Below are 24,141 nucleotides of genomic sequence, written 5' to 3' on the forward strand. Positions count from 1 at the left end.
ATCGCTGGGAACTCTGCAAGCTTACTTCCATCCGAAGGCTGGTACCTAGGAGCAGCCGTCCCAGCAGAGTTAAGCAGCGAATGCCGGCAACCAGCAAGGAACGCGATTGCAGGCATTCGTTGAAATAAACGCTCTCCTTCCGATGCGCTCAGAGCAATCTGCCCGTGTCACGCTCACGCCAGTTAACACTTCACGGCACATAAGCAGGTGCGCATCGACTAAGCGGGCTCTGAAGTGTCTGTTTTGCTCGTTTGCTTTTTAATTTAAGCAACGTTTTGTTTAAACCCGAGGTGAACTGTACGCTGTCACTGCAGACCGAACACACCCGGTTCAGTACCGGCGGTCAGGGCACGCCACCCGCTCGGGAAACGAAAGGGTCCGCAGCCCGCAGCTCCGGCCCGCAGCGCCCAGCGCCGAGGGGGCGCCGCGCTGTGCTGGGCCGCTCCTCGGCACCGGCCGAGCCCGGCCCAGTCTGGCTGCCCGCCGGGGCTTCTGTTCCCCGCTAATTCCCGATGCCGTAACCGACAGCCGAGTCACTTCGTGAAACGTCAGAATAAATCCATCTGAAATAAGGTGTTCAAAACACGCAGGTGACAGGGACACGGAGAATTACGAGGGCTGATTTTGAGGGGCAAACGGCGAAGGCAGGCTGCAGGTGCGCGGAGCAGGGAGCCGGGCAGGGGGCGAGTCGCCCCGGCCGGGGCTTCGCGGTCGGCAGCAGCAACGGAGCGGCGTCCCGGCAGCTCCGAGGAGCGCAGCCGCCAGCGCCGCCCGAGCAGACGGAGGCGGAATGGGACGCGCGGCGGGGGCGGAACGGCAGCACCTGCCGGACCGAGCCGGGCTGCGCCCAGCGCTGGGGCCGCCCCGCCGATGCCTGCTCCCTCCCTCGCTCCCACCCCGGCCGCCCTCGCCTGCCCAGTGCCCATGCGCCCCGGGAGAGGTTTAAGGCGGGCGCGGCGGCAGCTGCGACACAGCGCTGCGGAGGTGCCGCCCGGTGAGGACGTCGGCTGGGCTGCGCCGCGCCTCCCTTCGCGCCCGGGAGCGTGTCCCGCCGCCATGCAGTTCGCCCCCCTTCTCCTCGGTGCGTACCGCGGCTGACGGGGCGACCCGGCCCGGTGCGACCCGGCCCGACCCGCTCTCTATCTCTCCGTAGGCGTCTTTCTGCTCTGCGGCTCCGCGTGTGGGAGCGACAGCTCAGGTGAGTGTGCGGTCCTCTGTCCCGCACGGCGGCAGGACGCGGCTGCGGGGGCGGCTGCGAGAGCCGGTGTGTCCTTTGGGGTATGAGAGGCGCGGAGGCCGGGGGGGGTGTGAATGCGGAGGGGCACGGGGGGTGTCTGGAAGCGTTTCTGCGCTTGTCCCTCCTGGTCTGAGTGTTGACAGGCAGCGGTAACAAACGTGTCTGCCCGGGGGAGTGCCGAGTGAGTGTGGGTGTGCGTGTGCCGCGGGGTGCCCGAGCACCGACAGCGCGAGGATCCCCAGCGCATTTCTGCCTGTGAGATCGATACGACTTTTGTGCGCCCGCACCGCCGTCACTGAGACCTGGAAAGCAAAGAGCGAACTGAATGCACCTAGCGGTGCGGGAGCTGCTACGTGACTGCATCCCCGCCTCTGGACAACGGGTGCCCGAAACCTGTCAAAGCGAGGGAGCCGTGAGCCGCAGGAAACGCCGCAAGAAGTGTCTTAGGGGCGCGAGCCGCGTGGTCGGCCCTTCTAGCGCAGCCCGTCGCCGAGCGAGGGCGGGCAGGAGCCCCGGCAGCGCGCCCGCCCGGTCATCGCCCTGCCCGCGGCCGGTGAGTGACCCGCGGCCTCCGGGCCGTCGCTCGGGACCCTTTAGCGGGAAGCGGTTATTATCGAGATAACAGCCGTACGTCACAGGACTGCTGTGACTGAACAACAAAACAGCACCGGAAAACCTTCAGCAAGCAACCCCGGTTCCTTTTCTTGTTTTACAGGTGCATCACAGGTGAAATGTCAACGAGAAACAAATGAAAAGTTTTTTGTAATGCTTTCTCCCAAGGCTGGAAAAGAAACCTCTGATTAGAAGGTATCTGGGACCAACCGAAGTAATGTTAAGGGGACGCTGGCAAATGTTACTGAGCTTGAAGCATGCATAAGCTTTTACGGGAAAAAACAGATTACAATTCTGACATTCAAAGTAATGCAAGAACACGGAGCTTCCTTGAATAACTACCTTACTTAGGCTCGTAGCTACTCAGGGAGATCTTTTTTCATAGTCCCCTTTTAATAAATACACACCAATACAGCCAAGTACGACAACTGTCATACAGGAGATGGCTGCAGGGGTGGGTGCACACTGACATATGGTAATCAGTGAACTCAATTTGGACAGAAAAGTGCACACCTCAGACTGAAATAAGTAATACAGCCCTGATGCTTTTTAAAATTTCATTGCTCTTCATACCAAGATATACTCTGATCTCTGTAATGTTCAGTACATAATGTATGAACGCGCTTTCCAAAATGTAAGCAGGTGTATTTCTACCAACATGGTTTTCTTCTGCTACAGACAAGGTTGGTAGGAATATTCATTGCCTGACGTATAAATCCAGGTTTGTCTGAAGCCTCAAGACAAAAAAAATGAAACAAACAAACCTCCAAACCTTCCTGTTCTGAAGAGAAATTAAGCACTGTATAAAACATACTGGGGAAAAAAAGCCCCTATTTTATGGCCTATAAAGCTATCTGGGTCTTAGCAGTCCCTGACACTTAGAATTACCTACACAGGTCCTTTTTTCTTCTCTTGCAAGAAGTCTAATTTTCCAAAACAATACATGGAAATGTCAAGGTTAGAGCTCAAATCTGAGCATTGATTTCACTTTTCTAGAGTCCGTGTGGCTCCTGCCAAAAACGAAGTGAGGGCTTCTTGTAGGTGGGCATAAGACACTGCTATTGAGAGCAAATCAGATTATGTGGGATGAGGCAACAAAAACATCAAACTGATGGAAAGATTGAAAGCGTGGTTACCAGACATGTGTCAGCACAGAAGTCAGCCTTCGCTTTTTTTTTCTTTTTTTTTAGGTCTACAATGAAGGAAGACATTCATCCCTGCCTTTAAAAATGGCTTGAAACAGGAAGAAATGCAGCTTTTGTTGGGTTTTGTGTGTGTGTGTACAGATTTCCCAGAGTACCCTCATGTAGTGTGTTTTCATAAGGCTTAAAGAGTGTGTCTTGACAGAGTGGGATTATGGTCGTTTTTTACAGACTAATGTGTTATTTTTGCATGTACAGAGGTCTCTGCTTTCCATCAAAGTCCAGAGTGGGTACAGGTCTAGGACTGAGTCCTTTCTTGTTAACTGCAAGCTTATCCCTCCTCTTTCTCAAAAACGCATGGATTTAGATCTGGAGGATTTAGATCTTAAGGATTCATGAAATTGATTAGAGTATTGGGTCACATAAGTATCCAGAGAAACATCTCAAGCACTGCTGCTCTTTCATTCTTAAATCACAGGGATTATAACACTTGGGTTTCATCTCAGTTACTGGTTTTGCAAAGATGAATTACCTTGGATATGCTAACAAAAATAACTACTTCCTTAAATTTGAGTAGCAATGCCTCACAAAACTTGGCAAGAATGATTACTGTGTAAGCTGGTAGAGAACTATTCTGTATGATCCAGTATTCAAGTATGATTAACCCATTTTAAGTTCATATTGGACTGCTTGTGATTTTACAGGATTCATTAAATAACAGGGAGGAACATAATCACTGCAAAGCTGGTACCATTAATTTTAACTTTGGTACCCAGTACTTACTATCTTGATAGTGTTCTTGATAGTGTTCCTGACATTGCTAATGTGAGTTCCAAAATTATAGCTCAGGAAGCCGTATCTACACAGCAAAACAAAATAAACTGCTTTTTAATTAACAGCGTAAGTACCCAAAGTCAAAGTGTGTGATACAAGACTTTCTTTGCTGATCCAACTGAGCTATGAGCTGTTAAAGGTCCTAGCTGCAGTATGTCAGCTGTTCATACAGCAGCAACTTGGTGTATTCCCTCTGGAGTGCCTCTTTCAAGGTACAGATGAGGATCTTTAGACAGCCAGTACATAGAAAATGTATTGGGTTGCAGTGTATGACTGTGTTTTCGTGGCTAGAAAAACACAGTCAGATTTCTCCATGATCACCACCATCTTCACTGCTATCAAAAAGGTAAAATGTTAGTTTGACACGACTGTATTTAGTGAGTGTCTGCTAGTGAGAGACACACAGATCTCCAAGCAATAAGGCATGTATTAATTAGACATATCCAACTGTATTCATTTGTGCAGCCTGCCAAGGAACTCAGTCGGGGTAAGTACATTAGAAGTGGCAGGTATTATAAACTTCCTGTGGTGTTCAGCACTTTTGGAGGCTGGAAAAATGTTCCAGGGTACACAGCACAAGTTGTACTGCAAGACCAGATTACCTTTAGTGCCCATCGCAGTGATTCCTCTAAGGGTATCCAGCTTTCTGGCTGCTGTTGGATGGCCTCGCTAGTTGTCACTTGATGGATATTATTTTATTATGAAATTATCAGGGGACTCGAATGCAAGACTGTGTAAGTCTTAAAATATATATATTTATTTATTTTTAGAGAACTTGTTAATAAGACTAAAGCACTTTAGTGGTTCTTATTAAGTAGAAGGCTTCTATTATTCTAAAAGGAGGAAATGAAAAGGCATTCCCTGCTTTTTTTTTTTTCCCCCTTCACCTGGACTATATAGACATATTCAGCACATTTAAGTAACATCTTAGTGCTGACAAATAGCTGCTAAGGTTTTTTAGGAAGATGTGCCTAGATAGCTTATTGTAATTTACATGTAGTATTAATGAGGAGTGGGTATACTTAAGCAAAACTACACGTGTGTTCTGTAAACACATTTGTTAAATTCATGCAGCAGGAGTGAACAGACATGCTTCACTGTGCACTTCCAGCTGTAGATGTTCTGACTGTCAGCTTTAAAGTCAGTGAGATTAGCAGGAGGCACCACGGCAGCGTGATCTTTTCCATCTGCTGATTAGGAGCAGCATATGCTCCAAAAGCACTCTTTCAAATAACAGTAGCTTATTTTGGGGTCAGCAAACACTTTGGGTTAAGAATAGAAAGGGTGGGCAGGGAAGCAGGCATGGGGTGGAACACTAATCCATGAAACACACTCTCATGGTGCGCACACCTAATCGATAGCTAGGCTCTGTCAGCTCTCGATATCAGAAAAAGGCTACAGAAGAGGTTCATATCCAGTCATGAGTTAAACTTATGATGATGAATTGATGTTGATCTAAGCTAAAACACTAATTTGCTATGCTACCAGACTGCACCATTTAGCAGTAAGGTGGTAGTTAAGCATATGAGATAGTGACCTCTAAGTTTTCAAAAGAAAAAGCTTCAATCCGACAGGCAAAAGTTAACACTGGTGTGCACCTGTCTGCATGTGTAGGTGCACGAACACGTAAGTACAATAAAAGCCAAAGGATAATAATTTGGGGAGTAACTTTCAAGATAAAAAGGCAAAATTCTTATGTGAAAAATTTATGTGCTGAAAATGAATAAATAACGTTAGTCTCACTGGCTGAATCTTAGAATTATCTGCACACCTGTGATGATTTAATATTATTGCAGTGAGCCAATATGAATGTCTGAGATGCAGCTAGTCTTGCTGGAACAGAAAGATTGGTACTCCCTTTTTGTTTTTACACTGGCTTCAGCAGGATCTATTGCAGAAGCTCAGGGAGATGCTGCTGTCAACCTGTTCCTTGAATGACACTGGGCAGAGCTTCCCAGGCAGTCTGCAGGTTGCCCATAGCTGAAGAGCACCGTGAGGATGTCTGTGTCCTTTGGTTCCTGTCCTGGAGACAGGTTCCTGTCCTGCCACTCCCTCCTGTGCCCACCAGCCCTCTAGGTTTTTTCCCTGGCCTTTATGTCTGCGGTAAACTTGCTTGTGTTGTGAACTGCTGCTGCTGTTTTCCTCTGTAATATTTCCCGGATGTTATTTTAATGTTTAGTGTTTCCTCTTTTTTTTTTTTTTTAAGGCTTTTCTGTACTTTTCTGCCTCTTCTTTTCCATAAATTAAGAACTGCGTTATAGTTGTTATAGCTGCACGCTTCTAAGTGCCAAAGAGACCTTTACAGACATACTGAAGCACAGGATGAGAGGCTGTACCTAATTTCAAATTCAAACAGTGCTTCATATTTGGCAACAGAGAGGCTTTCTTAAGAACAATAACAGCAAAAAATAAGATTTTCAGGTCACGAGTTTTTCTTTTTCTTTAGCTTCCAATGCTATCACATGCTTTACAAGAGGACTTGACCTTAGAAAGGAGACAGAAGATGTCCTTTGCCCAGCAAACTGTCCTCTATGGCAATTCTATGTCTTTGGGGATGGAATTTATGCCTCTCTTTCCAGTGTCTGTGGAGCTGCCATACACAGGTAAGTCAGATGATTGATTGTTAATGCATGTATTAAGCGAGTTCATATATAATCTTGCTATGATTGTAAATGCTAACCTTTTAATGCCATTGTAATGAAGATTCTTATGGACTTTAGAAAGCTTCCTAATATAACTGGAATGTCATTAGAAGAACAGAGCATGCCTGTGGGGGTAAAAGTGGGTGGTTTGGCAAGTGTCCTTGAAAACAACACAGCTAGTGATGCTGAAAAGCAGCAGTCAGGCTTTCCCTGTAAGGTAATGCGTGTTACCAGCAGACTTAGATGGATACAGTCTAAAAAAGTAACCAATAGGAGAATAAAAGCAGATTAAGTTTTTTACTTCAGTTTCTACGACATCTTTCCTGAAGCTGTTAAAATCTGTTTAAGGCCCTAAGCAAACAGACCTAGGTATGATTTAGATGAATGTGATCCATAAGGACTGGTTTTAACGTTTCATTTCTTTGCTGGTCGCTGGACAAACCTTTCCTGTTTGCTAGGCGAGCAGCCTTAATCCTCTCTTAAGGATTAAGATTATCCTGGGTGTAATCTGGGGGTGTTTGTTTCCCCTCCCCCCCTCCCCTGCAGCCCAAAGTTGGCTGCACTAGCTGCAAGAAAACAGCAAGTGCTGTGGCTCAGCTGCAGCATCTGCTCTACTGCAGTTTTTCATTTACTGTGCCTTAGTGGCATCTCTCATTAATTTAATCAAGAGTTAGCAAAAGTGATTCTAATTCTAATAATTTTTTTAGACCAGCACCAGAAGAATCAACATTTTTACAAAAGGAGGTACAAGAAATAAGTTCAGATTTTTTCCATATGTACAATAAAGCACAGACATCTGTACATCACATAGCTCTCCACTGAAGTTCGTATCTTATAAACTGTGCACTGACTTTCTCCAACCCAGGAGCAAAGGCTTATGCAATATTTTTTTTTCCACAGCATACATCAACATATATTATACTCTCTGTGAAATATGCACTGTTTTAAAAACAAAGCAAAAAACTGTTTCTAACCACCCAAGTGCTCTAGCAGCAACAAAGGGATTAAAATGTATCTGTCCTTCTAATCTGACTCTTCCAGTAAGCATGCCAGTGTAAATGAATTAAGTCCAAGTCTTTTGAATTAATTGTAGTTTAGCACTCTGGAGGGGGAAAAAAATGGAATATAGGTGAAATATTCTTCTGTTTAGGAGAACTGCTGTTTTCCTGAAGGACCTGCTTCAAGCTAGGTGCTACTAGTCCCATCAGCCTTTCACATTCAGCACAGAATTTTCTATCTATAAGCATTTCCCTGAGCTATGAGAAGTGATAAATGCTGGTCCCAGTCAAAATGGATTGCTGGATGCAGAAGAGACTGTTGCTCAAGTCTCAGCTAACTTCACTGCAGCCTACAAAAGCCAGTTAAAACATACAGAAGACTTGTTCCTTCCAGTTCAGTTCTGTTGCAATGGCTAAACTCCATTTTGGTGTCAAAGTAACTCGAGCATGTTGCTAATAGGTAATTAGTAACTTCTGTCATTATATAATCATATACGTGTTTTGGGAATTTCAGAAACTTCTTCCAAATAACTGAAACAGTTGCATGTAGTTTAAAGCTATGTGTGCCGTACACTGTGCTGCACAGCGAGTGCAACATGGCTCTATGTGCCTTAATGTTGAGGACTATGTATGTGTCATGACTGCTGCTAATTTTGACAGAAAGCACAATCATGCAGTTATCCTCTGTTTCCAGAAGCATAATTTTGGGGAGAAGTGCTTATTTAATTTTTTTTAAACTGAAGAATGGCTGTGAGCACATGGCAGTTCCTCTTCCTACACCCACATGCCAGTTTGCATGTGCTGGGTCCTAACTGAGGCTCAACTCTGAAACTTTTACATGCACCAAATCATGCTTATTCCTATGAGTAGTTCTACTGTGACGTGACCATTACTGCAAGAAAAGTACTGCATTGTGCATTTTAAAGAATTTATCAGAACGTATCTGTGAAGAATTCTGAATGCTACATATGAGTGAGCTTTCTGCCAGCTTTAGTTTGTTACATTTGGCTTTTTATCTTTTTTCTCTCCTTATTTTATGTGCAATTACTTTCAGGAAACAGAATATTTATTTAACACTGTTCTTTTTCTGGGCAGAAGAATTTGTTTTATTTGTCAGGGGGGAAGAACGGAGAACATACTACTGAGCTGACACTATGCAAGCATAAAGAACTGAGTTAAATCTACCACTGAGTGATTAATTGGATTAATAATCAGAAGGTCAAATTAAGGACTCAGTTCTCAGTTTGTGCAGTTCTGTTCTACTGCCAATTCTTCTAAATGGAGACCTAACTTAATGCAGTCTTTAGATTTATTGCTTTAGGCATTTCTTTTTTTTTTTTTTATAAGTAGCCACAGGCTGGGAGCACCTCTAAATAAACATCAAGTTCCCACAATTCAAGTGAACAAAAACAAATTGTGATATTACTGATATGGCTGTAAATGAACTACAAGCACTGATAGACCCTGAGCAGCTGTAGCATTTACTACAAGGCTACTGATAGAAAGGTTGTCTGGCCAGGAGGCTGGGCTTCTGAGCTCCAGTAGATCCCCTGGAAAACTTTGCTGTACAGGCTGCTTCTGCTGCTGAGCCTTCTTTCCTGCCAGAAGCAATACACATGCAGAGTAGACAGAGTGAGCAGAACCTAGAGGGCCAGAGGATGCTGGCATGAAACCCAAAACAGCACCCTGTTGCTGAATTGATTGTAGTCAGGCAGCAGTAGGTGGTCACAGCTTGGAGAGGGGAATGGAGAAAGGTGAACAGTGCGGAAAGAGCTTTATGTTTCTGCTGGTAAAAGGGAGGAAAGATGATCTGGCTGTCTTGTCTGGTTTTTTTTTTTTTGACCCCTGAAAACAACTCCTTTCAGGTCCTACAGGAAATGCCAGCTGCTTATCGCAGTTAGCAATGGTAATGGGACCTTCAGATCAAAATTACGTTCTTTGTGCAGCAGCTCTTTCTACCCTGAGGTTTAAAAAAAAAAAAAAAAAAAAAAAGCAGGTTGTGGACCCATAGACACTTATGATTAATGTGATTATTAGCAAGACTGAATCTGCTCAGTATGTACTACTTCTAACATCATAGAATGGCCTGGGTTGAAAAGGACCACGATGGTCATCTAGTTTCAACCCCCCTGCTACATGCAGGGTCACCAACCACCAGACCAGGCTGCCCAGAGCCGCATCCAGCCTGGCCTTGAATGCCTCTTGCAGTATTTGCACCACTTGCAGCACGGCTCCCCTTGTGCTCAGGGCCTTTCCTTAGAGTAGAACAACTTGCTAATGTTCAAATCTCTCTCATCACTCTTTATTAGACAGTAAGGAGAAATGTGAAGTCCTGTTTGCATTTGCCAATTTTTTCACCTGATTTTAAACTCAAGCATTCAGGATAATTTTAATAAAGCTCCTCTGTCTATATGGTGCACATATAAAAGGTAGAAAGGTATCTGAAACTACCATCATAATTCTTTCACTGTACAAGAATAAAAAACATATAACCACAATTCCATATAGAAATGCAAATCAAGTCTGTGAATGTATTTTAAATAGGCCACGAGGAGATTTATGTGGAAACTCTGCCACTGAAACCCAGAGCTCATGTTACCATAAATATGTACAATATTTTCTAAACTCCAGTCCTGATTATTTCACAGTGTCTTAAATCAGATCAGGTTGGGACCTCTCTTCAAGCAGAAAACCAAACAGATAAGAAAAGTAAACACAAAGGCAAGCATTGCAGCATTTCAGTAGTCTTGAAACAGTTGTTTGTATTCCACAGTACTGTACCTGCCCAACTGCTACAGATCAATAACTTTTTCCTTCTATTTAACAAGCTCCACTTTAAATTTTGGCCCCGAAAAATAGAATCCATCCTCCCAGTAGCATATAGAAAGAAACCTGAAAAAAAAGTTCCAAAGGCTTTGACTGTCCCAACAATGCAACCTCTCTGCCTGCAAAAACAAATGAAGTTCTCTTTGGGCTGCTTTTAACCCTGAAGTTTCTTAAGCACATAAATCTACTGTTCTTTTGGATGTTCATACATCCTGTAAGTCCCAATAGTGCTGACAGTCTCAGCATGTAAGTATCAGCAAGATGTTCAAACTAGTCTTGAATAACCAACAGATCTGGCAGGCGACCTCAGAACGTGTTCACTGAGCCATGAAATGAAGCTCAACGAAAGAATAATGATAGTGGCCTTCTCTAAGGAGGTTTTGGGCTCACATCTCTACTCAGTTTTAGAAAACTTCCTCCATGTTTTCACTTCTACATTTCTGTACTGACTGTTCTAGGGTGGCAGTGGGGGTATGGTAGTCTTATAATACTGAAATTAATTTTGTAAGATATTTTTAATCTGTAAGCCTTCTGGTTTTTTTAAATTAACCCATCATAACTGTGTATTTAAGATGTATCGTGGTATGCTTAAACTGACAAAGATAGGAAATAGCAAATCACATCTAAGTATTCCAAATCCTGAAGTTCCTACTCTACGTATCTATCAGTGAAAATTACTCAGCTATATAGCATTTACTGTCAATATGCTATTTCCCAGTGTAGAGAGAAAGCAATCAGGAATATTACACTGATTGAGTTATTAATTTGCATTCTATTTATTTTATTAAGCTCAAATATCATACCTTATTTTTTACTACAGGTGAAAGAGCAGAGTAAGATAATTTAGGCTCCGTTCTTATACATATCAGTAATGTGATGGTTGCCATCAATAATGTCTACAATTTCTGACTGCAGACTGTGCGGATGCATAACACAGTATCTACCATAACAATTACTAATGCAGGTGGTATTTTCCTCCAGTTTTTTGATCATTTTGCAGTAAGCATATTCTTTTCATTTTGGTTACAAATATTTATGAGCCTTAAAGAATGTAAATACATTTTTTTGCTGTAGCTCTTTCATTAGGATATATGGTGTTCCTCTGGTGCAGCGAGAACAGCTGGAATTTTAGAACTTCCTGGTACTATTTTCTAAGCCTGTGTGACTTCCTGCAGAATAGCTTCCCTTAACAATCTTTTCAATCCCTTATAGTTAGTTTTAGCATGAACACAACTACTTGCCTAAATAGTATCTTTTTCAGGAGACTACTGTTCAATATATAGTGTCCAATGATTATAAAACTGTATTTTCTTGTAATTAAAATGTCTGATCTGTATTAATTTTTCTTTCCTCCCTCAGAGGGGTGATCACCAACGCAGGAGGAGCTGTAAGAGTACAGACTCTCCCAGGACAGGAAAACTACCCGGCTGTACATGCCAATGGGATCCAGTCTCAGGTGCTCTCTAGATGGGCTTCATCTTTCTCAGTGACTCGTAGGTGGATCACATTTACTCTTCAACTGTATTCCAGATACTAACAGAAGTCTAGGAAACTTTTTCAATGTGCTTATATATACAAATAATGTGATTGGTATATGAAATGTAGCAAAAATTTTCACTTCTAATTCATTTCATCTTAATTTTTTGACTATTTGCTTGAAATAATTCTGTCCCAGCTAGATCGGTCCTTCCAGATTATACAGAAAGTCTCTAGACTACTTCTAGTAAGCTGTTGGAAATACAGTATTCTGAAAGCACTCAATTTCACCTAAATACATTGAAATAATGTTAATTCGTTCTTCCAATATTTTAGCAGGTACCAACAACCTAGCGCTTGAAGCAGTGGGACGATCAGTTGCAACAGCACGACCTGCTACAGGTACCAGTCACATCTCTCCAACAGTGGAAGTCTCCTGTGTTAAGATGTGCTACAGGGCATGAGTCCCTGACTAACACGCTAAGTTTCATAGGATGTATTTATAAAGGAGAAAACATATATGAAATTCATTTCTGTGTATATCTCATCAGGAAAAGGAATAATTGCTTATAATCAGACTGATTCTGATTTCAGTAACATTTGTGTAAATAAAGAAACACTTGAATGAATTTGGAAAAGTAATACAGGTGACATAAAGGAAGAAAAGAGTCTGTGAGCTCATGGGATATTCATTCCTATTAAATGACAGAGAAGATGGATTATCCATTCCTTTTTACAGAAGTATTTAACAACTAAGTGCTGTCAGGATTTATGAAGCAGAAATTTAGATGCTATGTTAATTTCTCTGCAGAAAATACCACCAGTAAAAGGCTAGATCAGTTTTTATGAAGGCTAGTGGCGTATACATATTGGACTTGGATCTCATTTGTGAATAGAACATCTGCTTTACAGTTTAAGTCCCAGCTTGCTTCCAAAGCATAAAAACTGTCCCCGTACAGCAGGTAGCTAACTGAAAAATAGTAGGGCTTGGGATGCTGAGCTACGAGTGATTTCTGTATAAGCCTTTTTGTGTATACATTTCAGTAGTCAGCGAGGCAGGTGTAAAAAGGAAGATTAAATTGTTTCATTTGAAAAAGAATATTCTCCAAGGAGCAAAGAAATTGCACTGCAACTGTAACTATTGAATTGACTGCAGAATGATGCAGTCCCATGACAATTTTCACTGAGGACAGCCTGCAATGCAATTCTTAGAGTCTAAGCTTCTTCTGTACGTCTTGTTGTTCTTAAATGATCCATGCTGTATCCTTCATTAAAGGCAAAAGACCTAAGAAGACCCTCGAGAAAAAGGCTGGAAACAAAGGTAGGAATTCACTGGTTTAACTTTTGAAAAACAAAACCTTAACATGTATTTGGTGCTAAGTCTAATTATTTTGAATGCTCGCAGACTGTAAAGCTGATATTGCATTTCTCATTGATGGAAGTTACAACATCGGCCAACGTAGATTTAATCTACAGAAAAACTTTGTTGGAAAAGTAGCGGTAATGTTGGGAATTGGAACGGAAGGGCCTCATGTTGGAGTTGTACAAGCCAGGTAATAGCAGTCCTACACAAAATATAACCGAGTGACAAATAAGAGAGGTCAAGTAATGTTTTGCAGAACAGTATTTGCTCAATAATGGCAAAAGAATAACAAGAGAAGATATGCTCAGCTTGGAGCATTGTTTGTTGTGCTACGCTGACAGATGTCCATGTGAAGACATAACAGACATGATAATCTTCTGCCTCCATGACATTTAATTGTGTCAGTTTCAAATACACAAATGCATTTAGTTGAGCATCTGGCACGATCAATTTTTTTTCTGTATACATTTTAAACCAAGTATTTTCTGCTGCTCAATAAGCTCAAGAAATGCGCTATTCTTAATTTGTCCACCCTGATAAATAATTTCTCCAGCTAGAGATTGAGTACGTTATTACATAAGGATTATTCTCTGCATTTTTAATTACTGTATATGAAGAAGAAGAAAATGATTCAAACTCAAATTTAGCTTGCTAATACCACAGAGGTATGAAAAGTTGATGACAAAGTTCGTCGATGTTTTATTTTTCTGCAGTGAACATCCAAAAATTGAATTCTATCTGAAAAACTTCACTGCTGCGAAAGAGGTTTTGTTTGCCATAAAAGAATTAGGGTTCAGAGGAGGCAATTCCAACACAGGTGAGTTTGTACCTCAGTGAAAATAGAAGTTATTACTTTACGGAAGTAAAAACATACTTCTATGTATACATATTTAAGAAAGTGTTTTAAAATCTCTATTTTCAATTTCATTTTGAGGAGTTCAGGTTGTTTACTGTATATTTTATTAGTGCAAATATAATTTCCTATGTTTAAACAGTAATCAGCTTTTCACTTCTAACAGAGTTGTGTTGTGAGACAAATTGTTGTCTAGAAGGCTTCACATGTCTTTCCTGTTGAGTGGCAGTGGCTAATTAAGTAGTAAGTGGTTGTGAAGGGATATTTGCCGAATGAGGAAGCTAAGCTTTCCAGATATGTTGTATTTCATAAACTAAATTTAAGCAGCTTCTCGACTTTGTTCGTTCCAATTCATTTAGCAGGCACTGATATATCTGCTTAGCATAAGACCCGTAGGGAGGGAAATCTGCTTGTAGGTTGGCTTTTTTTTAATAGGGAATATGTTGCTCAAGCTTCATAATTACTCAAACATTCTGAGATGCTGTTTCCTTGGTTTGCTGAGTTACACCTCTAGTCATAATTAAAATTCAGCATAGTTCTATCTACAAAACTGGTACCAAAATGTTACTGTACTATTTCTTCATATTCTTTTTCTGTTCAAAACTAGGGAAAGCTCTGAAACACGCAGCTCAGAAATTCTTCTCTATGGAAAATGGAGCACGCAAAGGAATACCCAAAATCATTGTAGTGTTTCTAGATGGCTGGCCCTCAGATGATTTAGAAGAAGCTGGTATAGTGGCCAGAGAATTTGGAGTCAATGTGTTCATTGTATCTGTAGCAAAACCCACAACAGAGGAACTGGGAATGGTACAGGACATTGGTTTTATTGACAAAGTAAGAGAATATAATTATTCATTTTTCATTCATGGGTATGAATAGATAATGTACGTCATGCTAGAGTTCTAATGAGCTAAGTCTTACACATATAATAAAAGATATTCTTTCAAGAAAATACGAGAGGAAAAAAACCAAAGAAATCACCAGGAAGCCTAAAGTAATCAGTAGTAGAGATTTGAATAAGCCTGTTAGTTTCTTCTTACTAAATTATATGCAACTGCTGGGTTATTTTCTTGCTAATGGGGCTGCACAAAGGTACCAAAATGCTGTTGCCATCCTCCCAGTTCAGAGCCTTGGCCAAGCTGTAGCTCTTGGACTTTGCATTGCATGAAGATTCTCACAGCAAGGGATTCTCCTTTCTCAACCATAACAAAACATGTTGAAGCAAAGAAGTACAGCTGTATCTCCTATCTCAAAATGACAGACAGGGAGACCTATCTTTCAGTATGTGATCTGAGGAATTGTTTACTTACTTTTGCTACAAGGTCAGAAAAGATTGACAAATGCAATCCTACCAAGTTTGTATGCAAGACATTCATCTTGGATGAACGGTTTTCAATCTAGCTCTCAGAACTCAAACTCAGTTCTCACAAGAGCTTTCTAAGCACTAGTTCACTACTTCATGTTCCTTAGGGAGGTTTTAGATATTTTATTTCAGCAGAAAGTTCATAACTTAACATGAAAGAACAAAGCACTATTGTGGCTCTGCAGCTTCCATGCACAAGACAGCTTGCTTCCGATCCCAGACAGGTCCAATGTATGTGGACTTACAGACACACAAAGGAATGACCTTAAGTGAAAGAGGCTTGTCTCCTTCCCTTCTGCATTTTGATTTTAGCAAGATTAGTTATCACATTTGGAGAGCTGATTTTAAATTTAATCCCTTTCTCAATTACCTTGCACTTCACATGTATGCTATAGAAACCAAAGGAAAAACAGATTTTACTTAAAAATAACCTAGACATATATTTCTACTCAACTGTGTGTCTGTATTTATGATGTGTCATAGATTTTTTTTAAAGTGCTTATGATGTTAAAATGGAAAATATAGAAACCTAATTTTCAGTGGGTAAGGAAAAAGGCAAAACTTCTACTCCTTTGGATAGTTAGCAGCCAGAGCTTAGTTCACTTCCCAAGAACATAATTAAAATTTCAAGTTTTTAAGGTTCTCATTAATAAAATGAAATTTTCTAAAATTTCTGGAGGGAGGAGGGGGCAAGCTTGATTGTCTGTTTACTACCTACAGAACCTATTTTGGTATTTGCCTTTTGACTTTTTGTTTTCAAATAGGCTGTCTGTCGCAACAATGGCTTCTTCTCTTACCAAATGCCCAGCTGGTTTGGCACCACCAAATATGTAAAACCTCTTGTCCAGAAATTGTGTTCACATGAGCAAATGTTGTGTAGCAAGACATGCTATAACTCTGTCAACATAGGCTTCTTGATAGACGGTTCCAGCAGTGTTGGAGAGAGCAACTTCCGACTCATGCTTGAATTCATCAGCAATGTTGCAAAGGCTTTTGAGATCTCTGATATTGGTTCCAAGATTGCAACTGTGCAGTTCACATACGATCAGCGTACTGAGTTCAGCTTCACAGACTACACCACAAAGGAAAAGGTCCTCTCTGCTATCCGGAACATTCGTTACATGAGCGGCGGCACTGCTACTGGTGATGCCATTTCTTTCACAACCAGAAACGTATTTGGGCCGGTAAAGGACGGAGCAAACAAAAATTTCCTTGTAATTCTGACTGACGGTCAGTCTTACGACGATGTTAGAGGACCTGCTGTTGCTGCACAAAAAGCAGGTAAATGACCTTCACAGGCAGTGGAAGTTGATTCTTCCCATTTCTGCTGTATTGTCCACATCAAGATTTTAAATTTTAAATGATGCTGTAGAGAACAAATAAAGTATCATACTTGTCTTAAGTTTAGCAGAACAGGAGCTCTGAGGAGCTCTTCCATTAGGATGAGAAATGGGATTATCAAGCCAGGTGTAAGTAGACTCACTCATGGCAACTTTGTTTAAAATTTTTTAAAAAGTGCACTCAGTCTTTTCTTCCTAAATAAGAGAGAAATTAGTAGATGAAAAATAAAGAGCTGTGTAGTGAAGCTCCAACCAGTGATAGCATCCAATATTGCATTATTTTTGTTCTACATCATATATGGGGAAAAAAATAAGTAATTTTAACCAAAAAGCCTCTTGGGCTTCTGATGCTTGAAAACACTAAGCATTATGTATGTGAAGGATCCAAATGTATTTCCAAAATTCTTCTAAACAGTAAGTCTTGAAACACAAGAATCACTGTGTCACTTCTATGTTTGTACTGATTGCTGAAAAACATCTGTGATGCTTACTGGTAAGATATACTGGTATTCTATCAGGGTTCTTACTTAGACAGGAACTTAATTCCTGATATTTAGTGGCACAGTCCAATAATTTTTGACAGACTACAGGTATTGAAGCACTATTTTCTCTTCTAATCTATTTAATGGATGTAGAAATTGCCTGTTTTCCTTGCAGCCAAAGACAAAATGGTTTTATGTATTTTCTTTCTTTGCTATATTCTTACGTTTTAGGAATAACGGTCTTCTCTGTTGGTGTTGCCTGGGCACCTCTGGATGATCTGAAAGACATGGCCTCTGAACCAAGGGAATCTCATACCTTCTTCACTAGGGAGTTCACTGGATTGGAGCAGATGGTTCCTGATGTTATTCGAGGCATCTGTAAAGATTTTTTGGACTCTAAGCAATAACAAAAATCTGCTGTTGGATAGTTTCTGAAACTAAAAATTATGAGACTGAAACGGTCCCTCTTAAATACACAAGTTTTATTACGTATACTATCATCCTGTAAGGGAAGGAGAAGGGCTACTTTCTGTAGTCAGTTGAGGGGCTTGTGAGCTTGTTAGAAGTTGTACTTGATATGGCAAAGCAGAATTTGGCCAGCAGCTATTATTACTTCCAGTACATTTACAGTAGCCTGAGTTTTGAAGCTATGCATATTGTGCACTTATGGCTATCAGTTATCAGCAGAGGAAACAATAGAGTTCTGATATTTTTGCTGTCACTTCCTAGGTGCCTTCTTGCAAGTTAAAAATAATATAATTTTAAATACACAGTAATATCTTCTGTGAACCTTCCATAGCTTATGATTCTGTATCTTTTCAAGGAGTTCTTTTCATAGAGTTAAGTATTTTCAGTGCTTCAGTTGTGCAGCACCCACGAGTGCCAGGCAGCTTAAAAAGATATATGACAGATGTTTCTCTACTTGAGATATAATCATAATGATTTTCAGAGTCATTAAGGTTGGAAATGACCTCCGATATCACCAAGTCCAACCCGAACCCATCCCCACCATGCCTATCAACCATCTTGGTATGGAGAACGATACTGCCACCTGGTTGGCAAAATTTACACCAAAGGGCATTTATTTATACCCATAGATCTGCATGGTTCTATGACATCTTCTGGCACAGATTTTGAGATGCGTTTACAGCACAGCAGTTCTCTTTGTAGGTCTGAGTCCTAAATATTACCATTTCCTACACCAGTGAAGTCAACCGGGATATTCCTCATACACCTCTGTTTACCTGGATTTTCTCTAATACCTTGTACTCTCTTGATTTCAAGATATTATTATTGGCTACAAAGTTCCAGATGGGAATCTTGGGCAAAGGGACTAAATGTTGAAGGAGAAACCTTTCGATTTCAATTTGACTGTTTTCAAACCTTGAAACAACTGGTTTCTATGGGAGTACATTGGTTAGAGAAGAAGAGAGTAGGTGCAAGTGGGATGTTGTAGCTCACAGAATAACAAGTTCCTAATGCTAGTAAAAATGTTTTTGGAGATGTGTTACTCTAAAGATGAAAGAACAGTCTTCCTGAAAAATGGCCCTAATTTTATTATGAGTCTAGAAATATATTGATATTTTTATACCTACATTCACATGGTTAAAATTATGAAATGGTTTACTGAGTTCTTCCAGATGCCAGCAGTGAACAACAGACTTCAAGCATTCTTTAGAAAATAAAGGTTTTTTGCAAGTAAAATAGAATGAAAAAAACAAAGCAGCACTTTTCCCATCAATGCAGAATTTCTCTCTTTTTTCTTCTTTTTTGGGGGGCTATTGATTGTTAAATTCCTATGTACGGAGTGGCACTGAAGGGATCATATTCATCAGGCTTTTGTTGTGTATTTTTAAATAACTTATGACTGGCAATATATTACACTAAACATGAATGGCAAGGATGCCTTGTATTTTTCTATTAATTGTTATCCTTAATGTTGTTATGTGTTTATAGAAGAGAGTATTCAGCTATTGCTGTATAAATTTATACACAAAATCAACTTTGTGAAAAAGTTTAATTCATTTAGCTTAAATTTTTATAGAGATATATGTAATGCGAAGAACTGAGACTACAGATATTTCAGTAGCCTGTAATATAAAAGTCTTTTTACGATGAACCTCATGCAGTACAGCTTGAATAAGTTGTATGTCACGTTTCCTGTCTAAATTATTTAAAATCCCCTCTTGGGGTGAAGAAGGAAAAAAAAAAATCCTAAATCATCCTCAGACACCAGGGATACTTCTTATACAGATTTTTTTTCTTGTTTTTTTAATTTGGAATCAGTCAGTACCAAAGTTTTAATAGTTGTTTATATTAAATATGGTGCTCGCTGAATGATCTGAATATAAATCATGCACACTGTGGCCATCACAGTCACATATTTCCCCTCACTTTACTTCTACTGTTGCAAAGAAGATGGCAGCTTTACTGATGTCATTCCTTCATAGAGGAAAAAGAAAGTCTGAATTTCCAGAAACCACAGCACTAAATTGCCTAAATATTTCCATTTCGCCAGAATGGTGATGATGTTACTTGTACCCTCACAGAGCCCAATTACACTGAGGTAAGAAATAGCAGGCACAGAGAATACTTCTTTAAATAAGGTTTATACAGAAGCAAGTAATTGTAAGAACAATTTTAATGTGGAAATAAAGTCTGTTAGACACAGCAAAAAGGACTGAGAGCTAGTGAGATACAGAGACGGGGTGGAAAGGATGTAAACTGTGCTGTAAGTAGTTCTGTTTGGAGGAGTAACAGCATGGTACAGAGTAACAGATACAGCTTCGAAGCTTTCTTTTGGGTGAGAGAGAAAGTAAAGCCACAGCATGAGAGTTCAGCTTCATGCTGCTGGACCAAGCAGTAAAACAGAGTTGCAGTCACTCTTGCAAACTCCATTCAGGAACACTGCTGCAGGTATTAGGACTGTCATTCAGGAACATGGCATGCCAGAGAACAACCCCCTTCTCTGCTGAAAATGATCACAGAATCAGAATGGCTTGTGTTGGAAGGGACCCCAGGGAACATCACGTTCCAAGCCCCCTGCCACAGGCAGGGCCACCAACCTCCAGATCTGGTACTAGACCAGGTTGCTAGGGTATGAAACCATAGGATGAAAACTTATATGCCCTTTTGCCCCAGAGAGTACTATGAACGCTCATTACTGTGAATGGCCTCAGATTTGCAACCCCACTGCTGAAAGCAGTGTATTTGACAGCTGCCCATCAAAAATTAAGATTCTGTCACTCAGAAAAGAGTAGAGAACTCTAAGCTTAATGGCTTAGGTACCTATCTGAACTGAATTTTACATTACACAGTAGTTAACACATCCAAAAATCACCCTTCCCATCGGAACGCCCACAGCAACCTAAACGTAGAAAATACGCACTTGCTGTCCTCAACAAACTGAAACTACTTTTAGTGTCACAACACTTCCAGTAAGGGCTGCAGCTCTCACACTCAGGAGCACAGGAATCTCTCACTACCAGAAGAAGTAGCTTAATCTGCTCCTCACATTGCCTGTTTTTTGTTTGTTTGTTTGTTTTTGGTTTTGTTTTTTTTTTCTTTTTGTTTTTGTTTTTTACTCATAGATAGTAAAATAACTGAATGAAGAACACAACTTGCCCTGTTGTCAACAGAACCTTCCGTCCTTCAAAGAAATGCTGTAAGCACTTACCTCCAAGCCGAGATCCCAAACCAGGGGTTACATACATGGAGGACATGTTAGACATTTCCCCACTCACTGTTCCCTGCATGCTACTTCAACATGTATCCATACAAAGCAGCTTCCTGCTCAACATTCAGATCATTACCCATTGTTAGCCCAAGCTGCCAGCACAGCCCTTGGCTAAGGATCTCTGATTCCTCTCCTAGACCAAAGACACTGCAGATTTTATACTTCACACACCTTCTAAGCATTTAGATCCTCCCTGACTATGAACTGCCTTGTAGATTCATCTTTTGACAGTGTGATGCTTTCCAGCTAGTACTCTCATCTGATAGAGGTTGTATACAGGAAAAAAAAGGAGGTAACTGAAGGTCAGCATGCTGCAGAAGTCTTCATGCTACCAGGTACATCTGTCACCTTTCATATTGCATCCTCATGTGTAAAAAGACCATCTCGGAAGCTGACCTTTATTACTCTTGGTGAATCTATTAATACTTAAACAAGAGAACAAAAAAGACAAGAAAACAAAACAACAAAAACCAGAAGTGAGATTGTCCTAACATTCTTAAGAGAAAATGATAACTTCGAAGGAATTTACTTTGGCCCTCAAAGTCAATGCCAAGAAAGAGCTACCCGGTAACCAGCTAAAAACCATTTACATCAAAACTCAGTGACTACACTCCTATCTTCTGAAGTAACTGGGGGAGAGGGAAGAGGTGAGGGTCCCTTTCTTTGCTTTCATTTTGAACTTATGAACTAGAATAGTTTCAGCAGAACAGTATTTTCTCCCCTAAGTGTTTGCAGTCCTATTTGCATTTCATATTAGCGTTGCCACATACGCCTTCTCTTCTATGAAGTACGGCTCCACACAATACAAATACTCTGTTTTCATCTCCTCTGTTCTGAAGAACAGAAGTGATGACAACTTTTGATGACTTGATTTTGGGCCACCTTTTTAATGGGGCAGCTTCTCAAGCTCCCTCAGTCACTGCTTTTAAATGCAAAGATTCTGGTTTGCTCAGCACTTCCCTTCCTTTCATTAGGCTTACGGTAAGTTAGCTCCAGTAAGCAGCAAAGCCACAAAAATCACAGAAAATTTCTCTGTTGCACGCAAGTGCCATAAGGAGGCCTGAGAACTCTGTCATAGAAGATCAGTTCGTATCTTTAACAAACTGTCTGGAAGCTGGAGGCTTAGATCCCCAGCCTACTAACAGCAGTCCAAAGAAAATCATGCTGACTGGCTTTGGTTTGGACCTAGGACAGGAAACAAAGGATTTTCTTGAGAAACTGAACTGGAGCGTGTTTGAAAAGCTTGTGATCAGCTGTCATCCAAATATAGACACCAAATAAACAGAAACCTTGACTGAATAGTTTGTAATCTAAGCAAGAGCATTTTCCAGTTATGTACGTCTGTCAACTGCAGCACAAATTCTTTTGCTCTCTTTGGCTTCCAGCAGGGATTCTGCCTGTGGTTTCAGCTGAAGGGAGAATCAGTCCTGAAAATTTGCGGTCTATGATAAAATCCAGAAGTCTGATTTCTGCTTTGAAGCAAACTGCCCGTTTTAAATTTAATCTCATTAGGATCATAATTTCCTTTCCTTTCAAGTAATCAAGTTCAATTAGTGAAGTATCCTCAATCATAAGTCATTTTTATTACTTAAAACATGTTTATTGTTTTATTACTCTAACATTTATTTACATTCATCTGTGCCTGCAGACAAACCAGCACCGCATCCTTCCTATTCTCCAGGACTAGAGGAAGCTCTAGGCATCCCTAGATAGGGAATGTTGACACAATGAAGGAAAGAGCACTGCTTCTGCAGTCCACTCATGAATGGGTGGGCAGCGCTGCTCCCTTGCTGTGGAGCAGCCTACCCTCAGTCCCAGGGCACCCTTCTGGAAGCCAGTCGCTGTCGGCTTAAACCTCCCCAGCCTCAGGATAGCAGTGAACTCACAGCTAAACCTCGCCCTGGACCAACTCCTAAGACACAGCCATGAGAATTCTGCGCGGTTGTTTTCACTAGCAAATGCTAACTAAACTTTTTCAGCCTCCGCTGAGGTCAGATACAGCCTTTATGACTTAGCAGCAATCAGAACATGGCAGAATGTAAGCAAAGGGATAACAACTATTTTTCTGCCCTGGTGTATGTGATCAGATTACAATACGATAAACAACTCTCTGCCAAGGAATACAAGTAAAAGAAAGACAACATCAAGTCAAAAAATTGGCAAAGTTTAGGAAAGTAAAAGTGAGAAAAAATACAATACTCATTCACCAATAACTTAAATGTGAGCATGGTTTTGATATAAAATAAGCTTTTTAATGGTATAGTTTGTTTGATTGGGAACTTATTATTTCTATGTAATTTCAGCAATTCTCTGACACTTGCTCTTAGGTATTTTGATAACATTGTACTTGTTTAGAGAAGTAAGAGACAATGGCTTTATCTCATCTAAAGGTTCCGACTGCAATAAAGCACATGATGTTGCCACGCTGACTACACATTTTAATTAGGGCTAAGAGCTGGTTTAGAAGCAGGACAGAACTCTTGCATAGCACACAGCAAACATACATCAGCAGACTTTTCTTAAAATGAACTGAACTCCCCGGATCTAAATGTGGACCAGAGAGAGCTGAATACACAATTAAAAAGAAACAGCCACAATTAGTTGCCTTTTCAAGCAATAACAGCCACCAAAAAAAAAAAAAAAAAGTTTCCAGGAGAATGTAGATACACACCATGGAAACAATCAGATATCAGATCACTGAGATCATGCAAACTCCTTCAGTCCTCTGAGAAATTCTTCTGCACAGCTACTCTTAGCATACCACCTTAACAGAATGCAACACTGATGATTAGAGTGGCAGTCAGTCACCTGGGCTATCAAAGGCAAAAGAGTCAAAGAGCTAATGCACAAAGCTAAAACACAGCTCCTGTTTCATAAACAACTACCGTAGAAACAAAGTGATATTGAAAAGCATTTCAGAGGACTTGCTGTCATTAAGACATTGTATTTTTCTTAAGCAACACAGAAAACCTGCAGATAAAATAATCCAGGGGAAATCTTTGGCTTCAGACCACTCCACCAAAAGAACCAGGTGGTGCAGTGATAGCTCTGCCCAACACTCTGACTGCTGAAGGCAGACAGCTGCAACCACAACACCCACAGGCACACAGCGCTCACCCCATGGCCCCAGCTGCCTCCCTGCTGCTGGGGGCCTTCACAAGAGCCCTCCTGCACTGAGCAAGAGCTCCTTCTTCCCACTCAATTCTAAGCCTGACAACAGCTTAGATGCAAAATGCC

The 24,141-nt window shown here is 40.9% G+C and overlaps 1 protein-coding gene across 2 annotated transcripts; it reads left to right on the top strand.

The window, feature by feature from the left end:
* Nucleotides 1-970: 970 nt before the first annotated feature.
* On the top strand, nt 971-19,287 carry COCH (cochlin). 2 transcript variants are annotated; one of them, NM_204937.2, is made up of 11 exons: nt 971-1,081; nt 1,154-1,198; nt 6,272-6,428; nt 11,651-11,784; nt 12,104-12,169; nt 13,044-13,088; nt 13,173-13,320; nt 13,844-13,947; nt 14,591-14,817; nt 16,111-16,627; nt 17,400-19,287. In NM_204937.2, the coding sequence occupies exons 1-11, from the start codon at nt 1,057-1,059 to the stop codon at nt 17,573-17,575; spliced, it is 1,644 nt and encodes a 547-aa protein (NP_990268.2). In that variant the 5' UTR covers nt 971-1,056; the 3' UTR covers nt 17,576-19,287. The 2 variants fall into 2 exon arrangements, with proteins under 2 accessions (NP_990268.2, XP_015142770.3); XM_015287284.4 differs by having other exon boundaries at nt 12,107-12,169.
* The last annotated feature ends 4,854 nt before the right edge of the window (nt 19,288-24,141 follow it).

This window comes from Gallus gallus, chromosome 5, assembly GCF_016699485.2.
Source record: "Gallus gallus isolate bGalGal1 chromosome 5, bGalGal1.mat.broiler.GRCg7b, whole genome shotgun sequence".
NCBI classification, from domain to species: Eukaryota; Metazoa; Chordata; class Aves; order Galliformes; family Phasianidae; genus Gallus; species Gallus gallus.

Excerpts from the sequence above, each read along its gene's own strand:
- COCH (NM_204937.2), top strand. The coding sequence starts at position 1,057 with ATGCAGTTCGCCCCCCTTCTCCTCG. Across the intron at positions 1,199-6,271 it reads GTGTGGGAGCGACAGCTCAG|CTTCCAATGCTATCACATGC; the intron begins GTGAGTGTGCGG and ends CTTTTTCTTTAG. Across the intron at positions 16,628-17,399 it reads TGTTGCTGCACAAAAAGCAG|GAATAACGGTCTTCTCTGTT; the intron begins GTAAATGACCTT and ends CTTACGTTTTAG.